We start from the raw sequence: 16,819 nt of genomic DNA on the forward strand, positions 1-16,819 counted from the left end.
AATAGGAATAAAAACTGTGCTTACTCTGTAGTCTTTTGCAAAGCTTAAGTGAAATGATGTTCATAAAATCTGAGATTAAAAGCTGGCACATAGTGAGTTTACTATTTTCTGCATTTAAAAAAATATGTTTCTTTGAGGCAACAACTTGTATCCATGTTCCATGAAGAGTAGCCTAAGTTTATTTGCAGAAAATATGGGAATCTTTGTGCATATGACTTGGGGGGCTGGGGTGGGGTAGGGGCTGGGCTTGCTATAGCTTCTAAAAAGGAGCAATGGGCTGGCACCACATGATCTGGCATATGAATCTCTTCTCTATAACCATGTGGGACATCTAAAGTGCCAGTAAGGAGACAGTACAAGCAAGACAGTCATCCTGGCCCTTTAGTCCCAAATATCAGAGATGACCATAAAAGTGGCAACAGAAAGATGACGTTCCCTGTGATACTTGGCAATGACTGAGGATTTCTGTAAGGGGGTTCTGGAAATGAATTTCATGGTAGCCAAGTTCCCACACAATATTTCGGAAACAATATATTACAAACTTATTGAGCACAGTGTGCACTTTACCTGATTTTGTTGCCTTCTTTACAACTCATCCGGGGACAGACACTTGGTTGTATCAAAACAGACAGATGCTCGTTGGAAAAGATTTGAGAAGAGAGTTGGCCCAACAAAATGTTCTGTGTATTTTGTAGATGGAAGACAAATTGTATATTACTTCCTCTTCATTACAAAGGAAGGTTTGGTAGACCTGTCCTAGAAAATGTAGTGCTGGCATTTTTTTTTCCTTTGAGTCATCAAAACTAAATATAATGATGACTGCTAACTACCACGATGTTGATGATAGTGATGGTAACTCTTCCTGAGTTTTTCTTGTGTGCCAGGAACCATTCTAAACACTTTACATATGTTGCTTCATTTAATCAATCCCAACAGTTAACTGAAGTAGACATTATTTTCTTACATTTTATTGATGAGAAAGGTGGGTTAAGTTATGAGCTCTTGGACACACAGCCAGTAACAGTTATAACTGAGATTCCCACCCAGGCCTCTGGACCCCAATCCATACACAAAGGCTATGTTAAACGTCATATGATTAAAAAAAATGATGGAACTTAGAACTGGGCAGGTGTTAGTGATTATCCAACAATAGAAGTTGTGAGAGTGTTTTCTGGAAAGAGTTGCCATTGAATTAGAGATTCTTGTGTGCCAGGCACAGCACTAAGCCCTTTACAACTCTCAATTACCTTAAATCTTCACAACAAGCCAGTCAAATAGGCACCATCTTTTTCCCATTGTTGTAGCTGATTTGCAACAAGTCACCAAATTGGTAAATAGTGGAACTAGCATTTGAACCCAAGCATTGGCAGGGTCCTCCACTAAATAGGAATAATAACTGTGCTTGCTCTGTAGTGGTTTGCAAAGCTTAAATGAAATGATGTTCATAAAATCTGAGATTAAAAGCTGGCACATAGTGAGTTTACTAATTTCTGCATTTTTAAAAATATGGTTCTTTGAGGGAACAACTTGTATCCATGTTCCATGAAGAGTGGCCTAAGTTTATTTACAGAAAATATGGGAATCTTTGTGCATACGACTTGGGGGGGGGGGCTGGGGTGGGGTAGGGGCTGGGCTTGCTATAGCTTCTAAAAAGGAGCAATGGGCTGGCACCACATGATCTAGCACATGAATCTCTTCTCTGTAACCATGTTAGCATCAATCCCCTTAACCATGAACCAAAAGAAAAGTGAGAGGCCTCACAATAGAGGGAGTGAGTCACTTGTGGGATTGGGGGTGGGGAAAGGGCAAGGGAATGTCATTGGAGACCTTGGAGTAAGGGGCAGGATTTCAGCTGGTGACAGTGTGTGTATGGGGGTGGGGTGTGGTGTATAGGGAGAGTGGACGGTTTTGCAAATATTTAGAAATGGCTTCAACCCAAGTAATGACCAAATGATGAGCATTTGAGAGTGGGACGGAATTTGAATTCGTTTTGCCCAGAGAACTGGTCAACCTGACCTTTCTTCTTAAAAGAGGATTCACGCACTTGACTCTTGGCAACACAGAAATCAGCATTTTAATTGTGTGGTTTTTTTTTTCCAGGATGTAACCATGGCCACAAGAGGTTTATTGGTTTGTCTTCATCTTCCCAAACATTGCCAGCAGGCCTTGATTTGCTTAAGAGAGCAGGTGACCTACTTGATGAATGCCCATGGGGGTGGTGAGGGATACCTCCAGTACTGCTGCCTGGGGGTCCTCAAATGAAACCTCCCCATGGAAGCTTGTCCGAAATGCCTCCCAGTTTCCTTCCAATACCCCCATCCCCCCGCTCCCACAAGGTTATATTCTTCATCTAGGCCTTGTCCCCACACACCTTGGTGTGCAGAGCCAGCTTTTCCTAACAGCTAGCCAAGTCGCATGACTGGTTCTAGCTTCAACTGGGAAAGTTTCCTGTCTAGGAGTTCTAGGAGTTCCTGGCGCTCTGCCCGGTTCTGGAGAAGGGCATCTCCTTGCGCCTCCCTGCTGGTGTCCTTCGCACTCGGCCTAACTTTGTGCCCCATCTCCAGCCTAGCTGTCGGAGTTGAACCCTCCGAGAATCCACCTGCGCGTTCTTCGCTAGGCGCCGCGCGCAGCAAAAAGGGGTCCCGGAGGCGCCTCTCCTAATCCGTTATCCCCTCTAGTCTCAGGTCTGGCTGCTCCGTCGCTGGAGCCACCGCGCCAGCACCCCCCCTCCCCTTCCCCCCCCCCCCCCCAAGCTGACTGGGCAGCAGGTGTCAGGGGCGGCGCCGGAGCGCGCGAGGGGAGGGGGCGCCTCGCTCTCTGGCTCGCGGTGAACGGCGCCCGCTCCCAGGCTGCCCGCGCGCCCCCGCCGCCCAGCGCCGCGCAGCGCCCCCGGCGCCCCCCGCCGGCCTCCGCCGCACCTGCAGCCCGCTCCGCGCGCCCTGCCCGCCGCCGCCGCCGCCTCGCGCTCCCAGCGCCGCGGAAGCCCCGGGCCGAGCGGCGAGTGCGCTCCGGTGGCAGACCCGTCGACACACGTCCCTGGGCCGCCGACTCTCGAGTCCCGCTCCTGCACCCTGCGTCCCCGAAGATGAATGTGAGGAGGGTGGAAAGCATCTCGGCTCAGCTGGAGGAGGCGAGCTCCACAGGCGGTAGGATGCATTGAGCATGCGAGCGGGCGCCCCTCTTCCCCTCCTTCCCTCGCAAGCTGAGACGGGGACCCCTTCCTGGGCTGGGGACGCTTGTTGCCTTTGCTGCATGAGAGACAGCCACGCAGGCGGGACTGGGAAGGGGGGGGGGTGGGAGCGGCGGGAATGGGGGTGCCAAGGAGAGGGGGTGCACGCGAGGTCCAGGTCGGGAAGAAGAGCTGTTTGAAGTGCGTGTGAAACTCGCCGGTGGCGGGGTCCCCTGCGATCCTGTGCCTACTTTTGCCTTCTCTGAAAATTTCCGATGTTGTTTATGCATCTGCCAGATGACTGCAGACCACACACACTTCCTTCCCCTAACACCTGGGGATAACAGAGCTGAAACAGTATTGATCCTCTCCCTCCACTTTTCCTAAATGCTCCCTAACATTTCCTCATTAAAACTCTGTATTTTTGTTCGCTGGTAACATACAGGCGGAATGTTTCTCGGGTCAGATTCTTCAGGAGGAGCGTGCGCCTTGTTTTATTGCCAGCCTCAGTTTAGTGTGTTCAGAGAAAATGGTCTTCAGTGACACCTGGAAATAATTGATATACGGTACAGCCTTGGAAAGGTACCGGGCACTCTTGTGCAAGGTGTTTGCTTTCAGAGTATCGTGTGTTCTGCGAAAGCCAGGAAAGGAGTTTAGTGGGATCCATTGTGAAGCAGGGGATGAGACATCTCCCATCCCAAGCACCTTTGGTTGAATCGGTTTGTTTTTAGGTGGCTTCGATGTCTACAGTTTTTAGAGGAGCCAAAAATAGAATGAAGGTGGCTGCAGGAAGCAGAGACTAATAAAGAGCTGGCTATTTCCCAGATGATAGAAGATGAGGGGTCGCACATAAGGCTATGGCACAGTTTGGATTTAGAGGATGAAAAATTTGGGTTTGAGGTTGCAAGGGAAGAGATCCACATTCTACCCGTTTATATCCAGGCAAATAGAATCACTTTGGACAACTTGAGTCTGTCACTCCAATTTGGACACTGAGAAATGGACATTTTGCCTCTCTTGCCTCCCCTCTGGTAGTTAAGGTCATTGTAACTGGGAGGACACTAGTCTTACTTGAGCGTGAAATTTCAAAGAGAAAAAGTCTTGGTCGTTTATAGGCTGGAAAAAAAAATATGACCGTTACCTTTTAAACTCCCAACTTTGACCTGTCCTGTTGTTTAGTTCCTGTTTCACTTATGGCAAGAGTTCACCGATTATGAACCAAGAATGTTTAGGATACATTTTATGAGGGATACTGATAATCGTTAAGAAATTGGTTTTCCAGAATGGCATTTTAAGTGGAAAGGGCTGAGTAAATTGTTAAGTTTATAGGGTCCCTGTCTTTGCAGAGACCTAAGAAGAGGGTAGAGAGTTAGCTGTCCTTTTAGGAACTGTACTCATGCATAACACAGTGGTGGGGACTTGAAGATAGATCAGGAAGAGAAAGTGTGGGAAACTGGGTGGCTTACATTATTCGGCTCCTCAGTGATAACAGCTTTTTGACTGGACCTAATCTTTAATTGGCCGGATGAGGATTGAATGAGCGTGTCCAGTCTATTCACAGTGCCACAGGTGGCCATAATCTCTGTGTGTTAGATAAAATGGAAAAAAAAAAAAGATGAAGTCACATCTGGGGAGTATGATACATTAAAAAAAACTTAGTACTATCTTTAAAATCAGCATGTGTTCATTGTTCACTTGGAGAATAGGAAGATGCTGGTTTATATCTTGGTTAAGGTGAGACCAAAAGTGAAGAGTTTTCTGGCTTGAATGGATTTGACACCTGTTTCTTGAATTGTGTTCACACGTTTTTAGTTAATTGTCGTAGGAGGAGAATAAAGACTGTGACACATCCTTCTGTGCTTGTTGTTACTGTTTCAAGGTTAATATTTGAGAATGATCCACTGAATGTGGAGTCTCGATTATTTCTACCAAATAGATGCTGAAGCTCAGACATAGGATGCTCTTTAATAATCCTGGGATGAGAAAAGATTGTCATTTGTAAAGGTTTGGACTCTGCCTTCCATTCTTTTTAAAACAATAGATTGTGATCTCTTGTTTCCTTTCAAATAAGTGAGACATTTGCATAACTTCTGAGGTGACCATGATGGTTTTCCCTTGAATGTATGCCTCTTGGACAGAGGTTCATAAAATGATTTAATCAGAATTTGGACATTTTAACTGGAGGATTAGACTGATAGAAATGTATGAAGATGAGAGGGAAATGAGGAATTAGAGAAGAGCGTGTGTGTGTGTGTGTGTGTGTGTGTGTTGCACGCACGAGGGCATGTGTGTATTTTATGACCTGACTCAAAGGCCAGAATACTATGAAAACCAGTTTTGCTGAGAGACAAAGGAGAAAACCACATGAGAGGAAATGTAGGAAGGATGGGAGCAGGGTTGAACTGGGCTGTTAAAACTTTATAGTCCTGTAGCTAAAAAAGTTTATTCCCTGCTCTCTTTCAGCAGGTAATGCATTTAATATGCTGATGACCACTTCTGAGTTCCTGTGGTTAAAACACTGTTCATGCTACAGAGGACAGAAAATGGACTCTTTGTAAATAAGTACATACAAGTAGAAAAGGTTTCTTACAAACTGTAGTGCTCACTTTTAGCCTGCCTCTCATCAGCTTCCATGTTAAATCAAAAGCCTGCCCAGAATATAGTTTTCATGAAATTGACTATTATTATTTAGCTCCCTGGCTATGAAATCAAACATAATCCTGCTACCAGTGGAGACACAGATGGAGATGATAATTCAATAGTATATTTGAAAGAGAATCAGAGATAAGGTCAGAGTTAAAAAAAAAAAAAACTGTAAGATTTTTCATCGGTGTCCTCAATTTGTGCCGTCTAACTTAGGGATGGCATATGTTGTGTGAAGGCGTCTACAGCTAAAAGTGGGGAGGGATATGCATGTACGTTTCAATTGTTGTTGGAAGAGGTCATCCAGAGGACGTGACTGTGACTACTTGTTTGATCCACCAGCTGGACCTGGGCAGTTGAAGGCTCCTTACTCCCTCCCTGCCCTTAGAATGTGTGTTCTGCCTGCCTTTCCTGTAGCAGGAGCTGTTTACAAGGACATAGCCTTGAGTGAGAAAGGTGTTGTTGAGGCCATCTGGATGGTGTACATGAATGAGCCCTGGCAGGGCTTCTCTATCAACTTTTAAGTTTCTAGCGGGCAGGGGTGGAGATCTACTTGTCTTGCAGCCCTCAAGGCAAACCTCATATGTAAATTCCCTTGTTTATTGCATCTGCTACCTTCCAATCTGGAATCGTCCGCCTCTTTCTTCCCTGTCCTCCATGTATGGGGACCAGCTTCAGATTTCACCCAGGAAGGTCCTGAGTTTGCAAACCAGCAATACTGGAGTGAAAAATCCCTGTGATTTTGTATTGCTGTTTAATGGTTGTATGATGGCTTCGGCTTAAGTTGTGTGTTATTAAGCATAAGGCAAATCCAGATTAGTGATTCCACACAGTTACTAGTGAAAAGTCTGTGGATTCTGAGTAGCCCAAGAAAAGCTCTTCATTACATAGGCATTATCCTGTTTTCTTCATGTCGTTAAAACTCAGAAGGTACTAAGCAAATGACATGATGGAGTGTTAAAATTCAACACCCTCACCCCCTCCCTTTACTGCGCTTTTTTTTTTTTCTGACCAATGCCTATGCAAAGTTTCATAAAATAAGGCTATGGGTGGTTTGGAAATTAATGAGCCATTTAATATAAAATGTGTGTGCACGATTTCTGCAGAATTGTAGACTACATAGTGGTTGAATCTTTTTTGAAGATATATTTCTGGGCTTAAAGTATATGGTCCTTCTTTCTCTTTTTTTTTTAGTCCTTTTATTTGTTTTCCTTTTCCTCACTGGTTTTCTAGAACATGTGGATAATATTGCTTTTCAATATTTCATAGCAGAGTGTGCTTGTTTACTTAATAGCCTCCCTTCTTATTCCAAGCAGACTAAAGTGTGGGGGGGGGGGGGGGAGAGACAGAGAGAGAGAGAGGAGGGAGGGAAGGAATAAGGATGGGAGAATGTGTACATTTTGTTCAGTGGGTCCTTACCATCCTTAAAAGTGTTTTAAGGTTATATAAGTACACCTGTCACTACAAATTTATTCACCCTTGGGTGTTGAATCACTTCTGTATTAAAAAAAAAAAAAAAAGACAACTGTTCATTTGGTTAAAGGTCCTGATGGTCTTAATTTACATCACTCCAAACTCACAGTGATGCTTCATGCTATTTATCAACACTCCTTAAAAAACCATGAACTTCGTGAGAGCAGAGCTGTTGTGTTCTGCCCACTGTGTATCCCCAGAATCTAGCACAAAGCCTGACGTGTTAGATTTGCTCAACAACAGATATTTGTTGAATGAAGTCTCCCTTGGATTTGGTGACTGTGTTATTCTGGTTCCTCCTACTCCTCTCAGATCTCTTTTTCTGACCCCTTTTCCTTCTTTGTACATTTTATGCAACTTTTCACACACTTCTGTCTCAGCTATCTTCTCTGTCTACATTCTCTGCTGATACAAACTGTGGTTTTGGTGCATCTCTGATACCGAAGTCTCCTTAATCTGTGGTTCTGGCCTGATCCCTTTCCAGTTCATTTCCACGCTCTGCTGGTCAGAGCTATTAGCAAATTTCACCAGCACCTCAAAGTCAGTATGTTAGAAAAGACCTATTGTCTCTTCAAAGAACAGTTGATTTTCAAAATTTTGTTAACGGTAGCATCATTTTTTGAAGCCTACAGTTTATAAAAAAAACCAAAGCATTGAATTGTCTATGGTACTTAATCATTTCTTCCCCCTCCTTTCCATGTGGAATCAGTCACCAAGCCCTACTGATGCTTTTCTAGCTTTATGTCTAGCCCCCTCTCCAGTTCCCATCACACACGCAAGGTTATGTGTTTATCATTTCCCAGACTATCATGGTTGCCACCTATTTGTGCTAAGTGCCTCCCCACTCGAAACCAACCACATTCACTAAAAACTGACTTGAGTCAGATCATTCACCCGTGCAAAATCTTTTAATGTCTTCCCATGACTTATAGAACTAAAAATACTTTTTCTAGCTTAGTAGTCCCGGCTCCCCCAGTATGTTGACAGTCTTCCATCCCAACACTGTCTTCCATGACTCTACCTTGACCTGCTAAACTGGACTAATCACTAGTCCCCACACATATCTCAAGTTGTACCTACTGTTTAGAATGAACTTTCTGCCTGAACATTGCCCACTGAAATTGTTATATGTTTAACACTAAACGCATCCTTCAAGACACATTGCAAATGCAGTGTCTTCCTTGTGCAGCCTTACTGAATTTCTCCCTGCCTCTTCCTCAAAGAATTCTGCTTTGAATTTTCCTAGGTCATTTTTCCTTTATTTTGACCTATATCTGAATGACAAGACAGAATAAACTATGCATATATGTCTCATTTGCAGCTATTATATGGTAAACCCTTGATGGTGAATATCATACAAGAACTACCCATTTTTGTGCACCTAGTAAGTACTGGCACAGCTATTCACAAAAGTTGCTTAAGGCACAGTTACTGGATTTAAACTGTGTTGCCCGGTGATAGATCCAGTAAAGACCCCAAATTATCGATTGCTTGCTAAGCTGTCTACTGGAAGTGACATTCTTTTTGGGTTGTCTGTCTTCTCCATTCATTGGGCCAGGTCTCTACAGATAGTTATAGGGCACCAAAATAGTACCTGTCTGCACTGTGCATGCTCTTGCATCCATAATGCATTGCTATGAGAGTTTGTGTTTCCAAAGAAGGGCTTAATAAATACACAGTGTTTTCTGTGTATTTAGAGCAATAGTCAGTGTTGTGTTTGGATGTTGTTGCCGTGACTCTCTTTTATCCTTTATACCTTCCAGGCCTACCACCTCTAGGATCAGTAGTCCGAGGGGCCCCCAGTGAGTAGTTATCACTTCTTTGGTTCCCCTACAAGTAAGAGCTAAGATCGTGAATTAAGTATTCCCTTTGAATCATGATTGTAACGGTCTATCGTCTGAGTTCATGCTCCGGAGAGCGGCCCTTCCTAAAGGTTCCAGGCCCCAGAGCCTGAATGGCTATACCACCACATCTACCAACATTATTATCCTCTTGGCTATCATCCTCATCAGGTGGTGAATCTTTTCATTATAGCAGTGACTGTGCTATAAAAATAAAAAAAAAAACAAAAACAGAAATATCATTCAATGTCTACGTGTCCATTTCCTCAGGTGCATTTTCTTTCATATCAGATTTCACAGAGAGAATCAGGCTGCACTGGTAGTGCATCCCATGGCAGGGCTGAAAAGAGACGGGGTTCAGCTCTTTTCCTCTCCCCTCTGTGGATGTCTCCCTCTCTTTGTTCAGTCAGTGCACTGTGGGCAGCTCTAGATGTGTGTATATGCACATGGCATTAGGAATTCTGAAAAAAGAGGCACACACTGTTTAATCACAGAAGTTCTCCACATGCTCTGCCAATCGAAGGAATAATTTGAACAGAGATACAAGTACAGAATTTGCCGTATTGAGCAATTGGCCTTCATGCTCATGTTATGGGCTGATTTTTTCCTTCTGAACAAACACAGCCAGTGTGGCTGAATGGCTCTCCCATTGGAAATGCCCTTTTGGATATATTTAAATACCCTTTGGATATATTATTGACCTTTTAGAAACTTCTCTTCCCCAATTACTTATTTAGGTAAAAACAAGTAGTCAACCCATTTTGCAACAACAGTCTGTAACTTTTTGGTTTCCTGAAATTTGGATTGGCTTAGGGAAAGGTCCCTTCATGTACTCAGGCAGAATCTTCTCATGAATAGTGAATGAAAAGTCTTTAGGGAATTAGAACTGGCATTTTTTTATAGGTCTTTAAAAAGGTTTTGGAGGAAAAATAGACTTTCATCTTTAGACATCAACAGTTAATATTTTAAAGGATCTTTTGAGCAAAGCTAGTATATTTAAAAATGACATTATCTGCAGCCCAAATGGGAATCAGAATCAGTTTTGAATGATATAGTAATACCACAATATTTATGACTATGCACCCCCTCTCACATCTTCATCATGATATTGTCTGTGCATTGTATTACAATGCTGAGGTGTCCCCAGGAATGTCCCCCCAATATGCTTATTATTTTTTAATAAGAGAACATAGGACTTCCAAACGCCTTCATGAGTTTCATAATAAAATTGGGTGAAAAGAACACATGTAACTATTAAACTGATCGACTTCCCAGAATGGGTATTCTGCCAGGGGCTTTATTTTCAGTTGTAACTTTTTGTACTTTGTTCCATTAGACTACCATAAGAAACTACTTACAAAAAAATGGTCTTGCCAGACCATTTATCCATGTTTTGTATATGGTACATGCTCCAAGAGAAGTGTTTCATGAAAAAAGTATCTTCTTTTGTGTTCATGCTTAAGGTGGAAGTAAACTCTTGTACCCAGCATCTCATCCCAGTGGAAGAGGGTTCTCAGGACTTGTTGCTTTTGCAGAGAATTTGACACAAAACAAAATAATATAGAACTAACAGACACTTCAGAAATAACCCTGCAAAGCCAGTCCCAAGAACAAATTTAACTTGGAGGGTGGCTTAATTGAGAAAAATTTTAATTTAATTTGGAAAGGTAAGAGCATGTAAAATAGCCATTGAGTATAATGTCATTGTTCCTCTTTCTCCATTTATGAAATGCTGGTAATCATTTCCACTCCTAGACTACAGGAATGGATTCTGTAATGATGACATGAGTTTAATTCAGCAAATATTTACAAAGAAGCTTCTTGGTGCAGGGATTAATGAGATGTGGAGTTGGCCTTCAGAAAGGTTACTGTTTATTCAAGAGATATTTACGGAGTAGGTACCAGGTGTGTATAGCTGAGTAAGGGAGAAAAGAAATGACTAAACATGTGTATTTTAAAATGTTCAATGCTATAACAGAAGTAAGGATGAAGTGAGATTTGGGTGTTGAAAAGCAAGATTCCATCCAGTTGGCATAGATGCCATTCCTTTCATGTGGATACAGTGAAGGCAAACAGTGATTTTGAGCTTGACCTTTCTTTCTCTGAGGTCTTACAGAATAAAGCTATTAAAAGAATGGGGCTCAAAATTCTGTATTCATTCTGTTGCCCGGCTTCTTCCTGTCTTCTGTTTTCCATCTGTAATATGGGTTTATTTGTCAACCACTTAAAGACATGATACCTAAGCCATTTTAAAGGTTTTTAAAAGGTGTGATGTTGGGATTCTATGAAGAAGTGTACTTTTTGTTATAATACAAATATGATTTTGAAGCTTGGTGAGTACAAAATGAGTAATAACTTCTGTTTAAAGATGGTCATAAAGGAATTGAAAATTTCCAGCTCTCTGATTGCCAGTTTAAATAATGTCCTGGTAACGGCAGAGGCATTTCAAATTAGTGTCAAATTTTTAAAATCAAGGAGACTGTCACTCTAATTTTTAAATGTAATTCTGTAACATCAATCATTTATCATAAGCATATTGTACCTGACCTAATATTGTGAGTACTTGTGAAAGTCTGATCTGCTAGACCTTTCTTCCATTTTGTCCAGCGATTCTTTAATCACTCTTTCCATGCTCTATTTCCCCAAACTCCCTTTAATTGGAAACCACATCTCTCCCCACTGAGATGCACAGTATTATTGCAATCTGTTCCCCGTTCCCTCTCCTCTCAAGGTCCAGTTTCATCATTGTTTCCTGCCGAAGCTGTGATCAGAGGGTTAGTGCAGGCTCCGAAACACAGGTGCCTTACATTAATTTGAAGGTGGTGAGGAGGGAACCTTGGGGAACAAGTATGAAATCCTGAGCATTCAGAACCAGGTATTGAGAAACACGGCAAAAGAAAGATGGACCCTGCAGAATACAGCAGTACACAGGGAAACAGAGTGAGCGAATACTTCTGCCATGTCTTGATAGAATAAACTCCGTTTTTGATGGAGGTATTGTTAGATACTTTTAAGAAGGCAAAAAGTCTAAACTGCAAAGCTGACAAGTACTACTGGCCCTTCTGATGTGATTTAAGTACCAGATTTGCAGCTGAACCCTATAAAACCTTCCTGGTTAAAGTTGTGGATGTAGATGCCAAATGAAAATTAGTCATTAAAATAACTTTCAAAATTGTTCAGCTCGCAGGATACGTACCAACAGTGCAGAAACTACAAACACTAACTGGGGAAGATTGAACGACATACAGATGTAATTTGTCAGACACATTGCAATTTAAAACACAGTTACATTTATTTTTGGATCCCTGAGCCTGAGATTGTGGCTTTTCATAAATATATTAGAATTGAATTTCAGATCTCAAGCGGTGACAGTTATAACTTCAGTCTTAATGCAATTTGTTTTGATAGTTTTATAAATAGTTTTGAGGATGTTATTCAACAATCATCCATCTAAAACATGTTTAACAGTTACCTACTGTAGGAGAGACACTGCTGGTAAATATTTCAGAATATAAGAAGGCATATTAGCTGTTGAAGGTACAGGAATTAAGCGTTTAAATCCTATCTTCTGTCTCTGCCCCAGAATTCTACTTGAGCTGAACGGTGTAATGATTGGGTAGAGCATATTAGGTTACCTCATTGTCAAAGGCACTTGCTAAATACCTTCACAGGACCCCAGTGTATGTCCTTGATGGAGGATATTGGCATGTCCTTGTCTATTATGAAACAATAAGCTGAAGGAGCACAGAGTAGACCTTCCATGATCACAGGATTTGTTATTAAGTGATATTGGTTTCAGAGTCACTTGAAATATAGAACAAGCATTACACAGAAAAATAGCATTAGCCCATAGACTGGGTAATATCACTACTCTCTGTATCAGTAGGGGATTCTCCAAATGTGAGGCAATTTATTCTTTTGTAAAACATATACCGGGCATCTATTATTTGTCAAGCATTGTTCTGAGTACTAGAAACATATATTAACATCTATTATTTGTCCAGTATTGTTCAAAGTGCTAGAATACAGAGATTAAAACATCCCATGGGGAATGCTGAGTCCAAGAGCCTGACATGTAGGATGGTAATTAGCATGTGGCAAGTCCTGTGATAGCATCCAGTATTGAGTGCTTTGGAAACACAGATATGAGTCACTCATGCAGGCTGGGAAGGATTAAAGAATGTTCCCTAGCCTGGATGGGGCAGAAGGATGAGAATGAGTTTTCCAGGGAAACGCAGCAAGTGGAGTGATGGATGCTTTGGGTGGGGAGAGCTCTCATTCTAAGGCTGGTCCTAAGAGAACATGTGCTACAGTCAGGGAACAGAGAGAAGTTCTGTGGGTTGCAGTTAAGCTGGGGAGAAGAAGGGAACAGTGAAATGGAAGCTGGAGAAGGAGGCAGGGTCAGGACATGAAGGCAGTGGGGACTACTGATAAATTCCAGTCAAGAGCACAGGGTGATCTCAGTCGCACGTTGGGAAGATAACTGCAGTGGTTGACAAATGGCCACAACTGGGTGGAAGGGCAGTCAAGCATACTGGCTAAGATGGGATAGCAGCTGAGGCGTCTTGAACATAGTAAAGCAGCAGTGTGATCCAGTGAGGACTGGAAGGTATCCGTGAGTAAAATAGAGGACAAGACCAGCAGGAGCTGATGACAGGTGGGAATTGGGATTGGAGGAGAAAGAGGAGCTCGGGAGAGCTAGATTTCTGGGTTGGGTAGCTGGTGGGTGGCATATATTTACCAAGATGAGAGATACAGGGGAGGTTTTGTTTGAAAGGAAGTGGGGGCGCCTGGGTGGCGCAGTCGGTTAAGCGTCCAACTTCAGCCAGGTCACGATCTCGCGGTCCGGGAGTTCGAGCCCCGCGTCAGGCTCTGGGCTGATGGCTCAGAGCCTGGAGCCTGTTTCTGATTCTGTGTCTCCCTCTCTCTCTGCCCCTCCCCCGTTCATGCTCTGTCTCTCTCTGTCCCAAAAATAAATAAACATTGAAAGGAAGTGAAATCAGTTTGGGGACTATGAAATTTAAGGCCGCCTTTAAGGATGACTTCCTCCTTCAAAATGGAGATGTCCAGTAGTTACTGGGCTATCTGGTTCTGGAACATGAGAGTGAGATGGGATTATGCAGACAGTGGGGAGCCAGTTGAATTTCGTGAGGAGCGACAGAATGAAGCACATTAATTTTGCATAGCTGTGTAGGATGCATCATCGACAAGGATGTCATTAGGAGGCTGTTGCATTAGTACAGGAAAGAGAAAACATTTGCACAAACTTGAAGTGGGAATGTGGAAGAGTTGTACAAACTTAAGGAAATGGGAAGGAGATAGATGGGGATGGGTACCTCGTGGTGCCATGATGAGAAGCAAGGAACACAGGAGGAAAACAGGTTTTGGAGGGAAGATAACATGTTCACTTTTAGAAATATTGATATCAACTGGGAAAGAATCCAGGCCAACTGTCCCAAAGGCAGTTGGAAATGTGGTGTTCAAGTTTAATTGATTTCAGAGAAGCGTGCTTTTATTGAGCATCTAGTGCTATGATGGGTATTTGGAATAGAGAGATGAATGAGGCATGGCCCTACTTCCAAGAAGCTGGCCAGAAAACTAAGCTTGGGACTCATGTGCGGGAGTCCATTGCAGAGAGCAAAGGTAATTGAAGATGTGACCCTGGATAGGAGGCAGAGTCTAGGATTAGTACCATGAAGAATATGGGTGAGAGATGGATGTAAAACCCGGGAACTGTGTCCCAGCTGGAGAAGAAATGGGAGAGGAGAATGTCAGGGAGGTCAGTGGCTGGCACATAGATGGTCCGTGCTTGCCAACAAATGGGGAATACAAGAATTTCAAAAAGCCACAGCTAGTTTACAGAGTGAACTGTTACAGAACATAAATGGTGGATGAAGAATGGGGTCTCAGAATTAGATTCTGGAGTCAGAAGTAGGATTCAGATGCTGTGTCTGTTCCCGTGTGACCTTAGGAAGCCACACGGCCTCTCTGTAACTTAGTTTCTTTATATGTACCTGGAATATTCTTGCCCCATTTACTCCACTGGCTTTCATCTTCACTTATTCAGATCTCCATTAAAATATTACTTCTCTGATGACTTCATCTAATGTAACAGCTCACCTGTATCTCCTTAGCCCTTACCTTCTTTTACTTTCATTCATAGCTTTTATATAATCCTTCAAAGAAAAAAATGTATGGACTAGGCTCCTGTACTAGAATATTGCTTATATATTATAATATTTGCATATGTATCTATATCTTGTATATATTTAGTTTTTACTATTTCCTTATTAAAATTCACTGAAATGTGTGCTGAGTGGTAAATCAATGAAGAGAATCCAATTTGACAGATTGTACTAGGGATGAACTGAACAAATGTGTATAAAGGGCTCAGTGCAGTGCCTGAAAAATAGTTAGAGCCTGATCATATGGGCTCATTTAATTATTTTAGCTTGAGAAAAAGTTATTTTAATCTTGAGGATGGGCAGTCAGGAGGGTGGTGAGACCAGGAACACATGGGAAGTTCTGGAAGGAGTGGGTTTTGAACATGGAGCACTTGCTCTCTGGAAGGGGTAATCTTGTCCTCTGATGCAGGAGGCAGGGGAGGCCACACTGGCGTGATCTGCTGGGGAACACCCTACAGAGGGGCTGTGCTGTGAGCTGGGCATTGGATGACGAGTGAGGCTTAGGTTGCCAGGGAACATTTGGTAGGTGGCAGGAAGGGATTTGTGGGGCCAGCAGTTTGACTGGAGTAGATGGTTGTCTGAGAAGTTCTGAGGCTGAGAAATGAGATTAGGGAGAGTCTCAGAAATGTGAATTTGATTCATCAGGCAAGAATTCAAGACTTCACCAAAAGATGGCACAGTGAAAGTGACACCCTAGGAAGATTTGTCTTGCCCTGCTCTACAGGAAAGATTAAGGAAGGGGGAGTGTTCAGGTTGAATCGTCAGTTGAGGAAATCTTGCATTTGCCCAGACTTTAGTAGGATTGGCCAATTTTGTAGAGGTGTTGACAGAGAAGAAAATGAGTTTCGCAGATTCTTGGGGCATCCTGGATGGTCTTTGAACCATCTTTAGTTCTGTCTGATCTTTGATTGGTCTCTGATCGTCTTTGATTGAATGGGGGCACGAAGTTAGGTGGGAGATCAGAGAAGGAAAAGCAGAGTCAGGCATGTACTCTTAAGCAGGCTGTATACTCAAACTTTGGTGACTGAATAAAGTCCTTTGCTTCTGGTGCTAGGAAGTCATTATCCAGAAGACAGAAGAAGAAGGAGAAAGAGAGAGAGAGTGGGAGGGAGGAAAGTGTTTGTATGTAGGGTCAAAAGTTCAACTTATTTGGGGTTCTGGAGGGATATCCTGGTAAGACGGATACCAGATAGTTTTAAAAATCCTTTTTATTGATGAGTACATTCAAGCTCAAAGGGGTTAAGCAACTTGCCCAAAGTCACACAGCTAGTGATCAGGATAGTGGAGATATTACCAAGGCGATATTAATTGATACACAGCCTGTATTCTATACTCTTTTCTCTCTCCTGCCTGGGCAGGGCACTCTGGGTTGACCTGATATGGTCCTAGGAGGGCTGGGCTCAGCTCAGCAGAAACTCTGCCTATTATCCAGTTAGATGGTAAATGGGGTAAAGGACAGATGACCTGAAAAATCTCCCTGCGGATTTCTAGATCCTATGCAAGGTAAA

At 42.8% G+C, this 16,819-nt stretch overlaps 1 protein-coding gene across 2 annotated transcripts in view; it reads left to right on the plus strand.

Annotated features, from left to right (window-relative positions):
* Window positions 1–2,942: 2,942 nt before the first annotated feature.
* KCNIP4 (potassium voltage-gated channel interacting protein 4) overlaps window positions 2,943–16,819 on the plus strand; it is a 1,167,863-nt gene continuing 1,153,986 nt past the window's right edge. For both annotated transcript variants that reach the window (XM_086705349.1, XM_086705352.1), the window contains exon 1: window positions 2,943–3,146. In XM_086705349.1, coding sequence (XP_086561475.1) covers window positions 3,086–3,146 — 61 coding nt within the window. In that variant the 5' untranslated portion in view covers window positions 2,943–3,085. The remainder of the gene's footprint in view (window positions 3,147–16,819) is intronic.

Source organism: Puma concolor, chromosome B1 (genome assembly GCF_028749965.1).
Source record: "Puma concolor isolate L17-30 chromosome B1, mPumCon1.1.hap2, whole genome shotgun sequence".
In the NCBI taxonomy this organism is placed as follows: domain Eukaryota; kingdom Metazoa; phylum Chordata; class Mammalia; order Carnivora; family Felidae; genus Puma; species Puma concolor.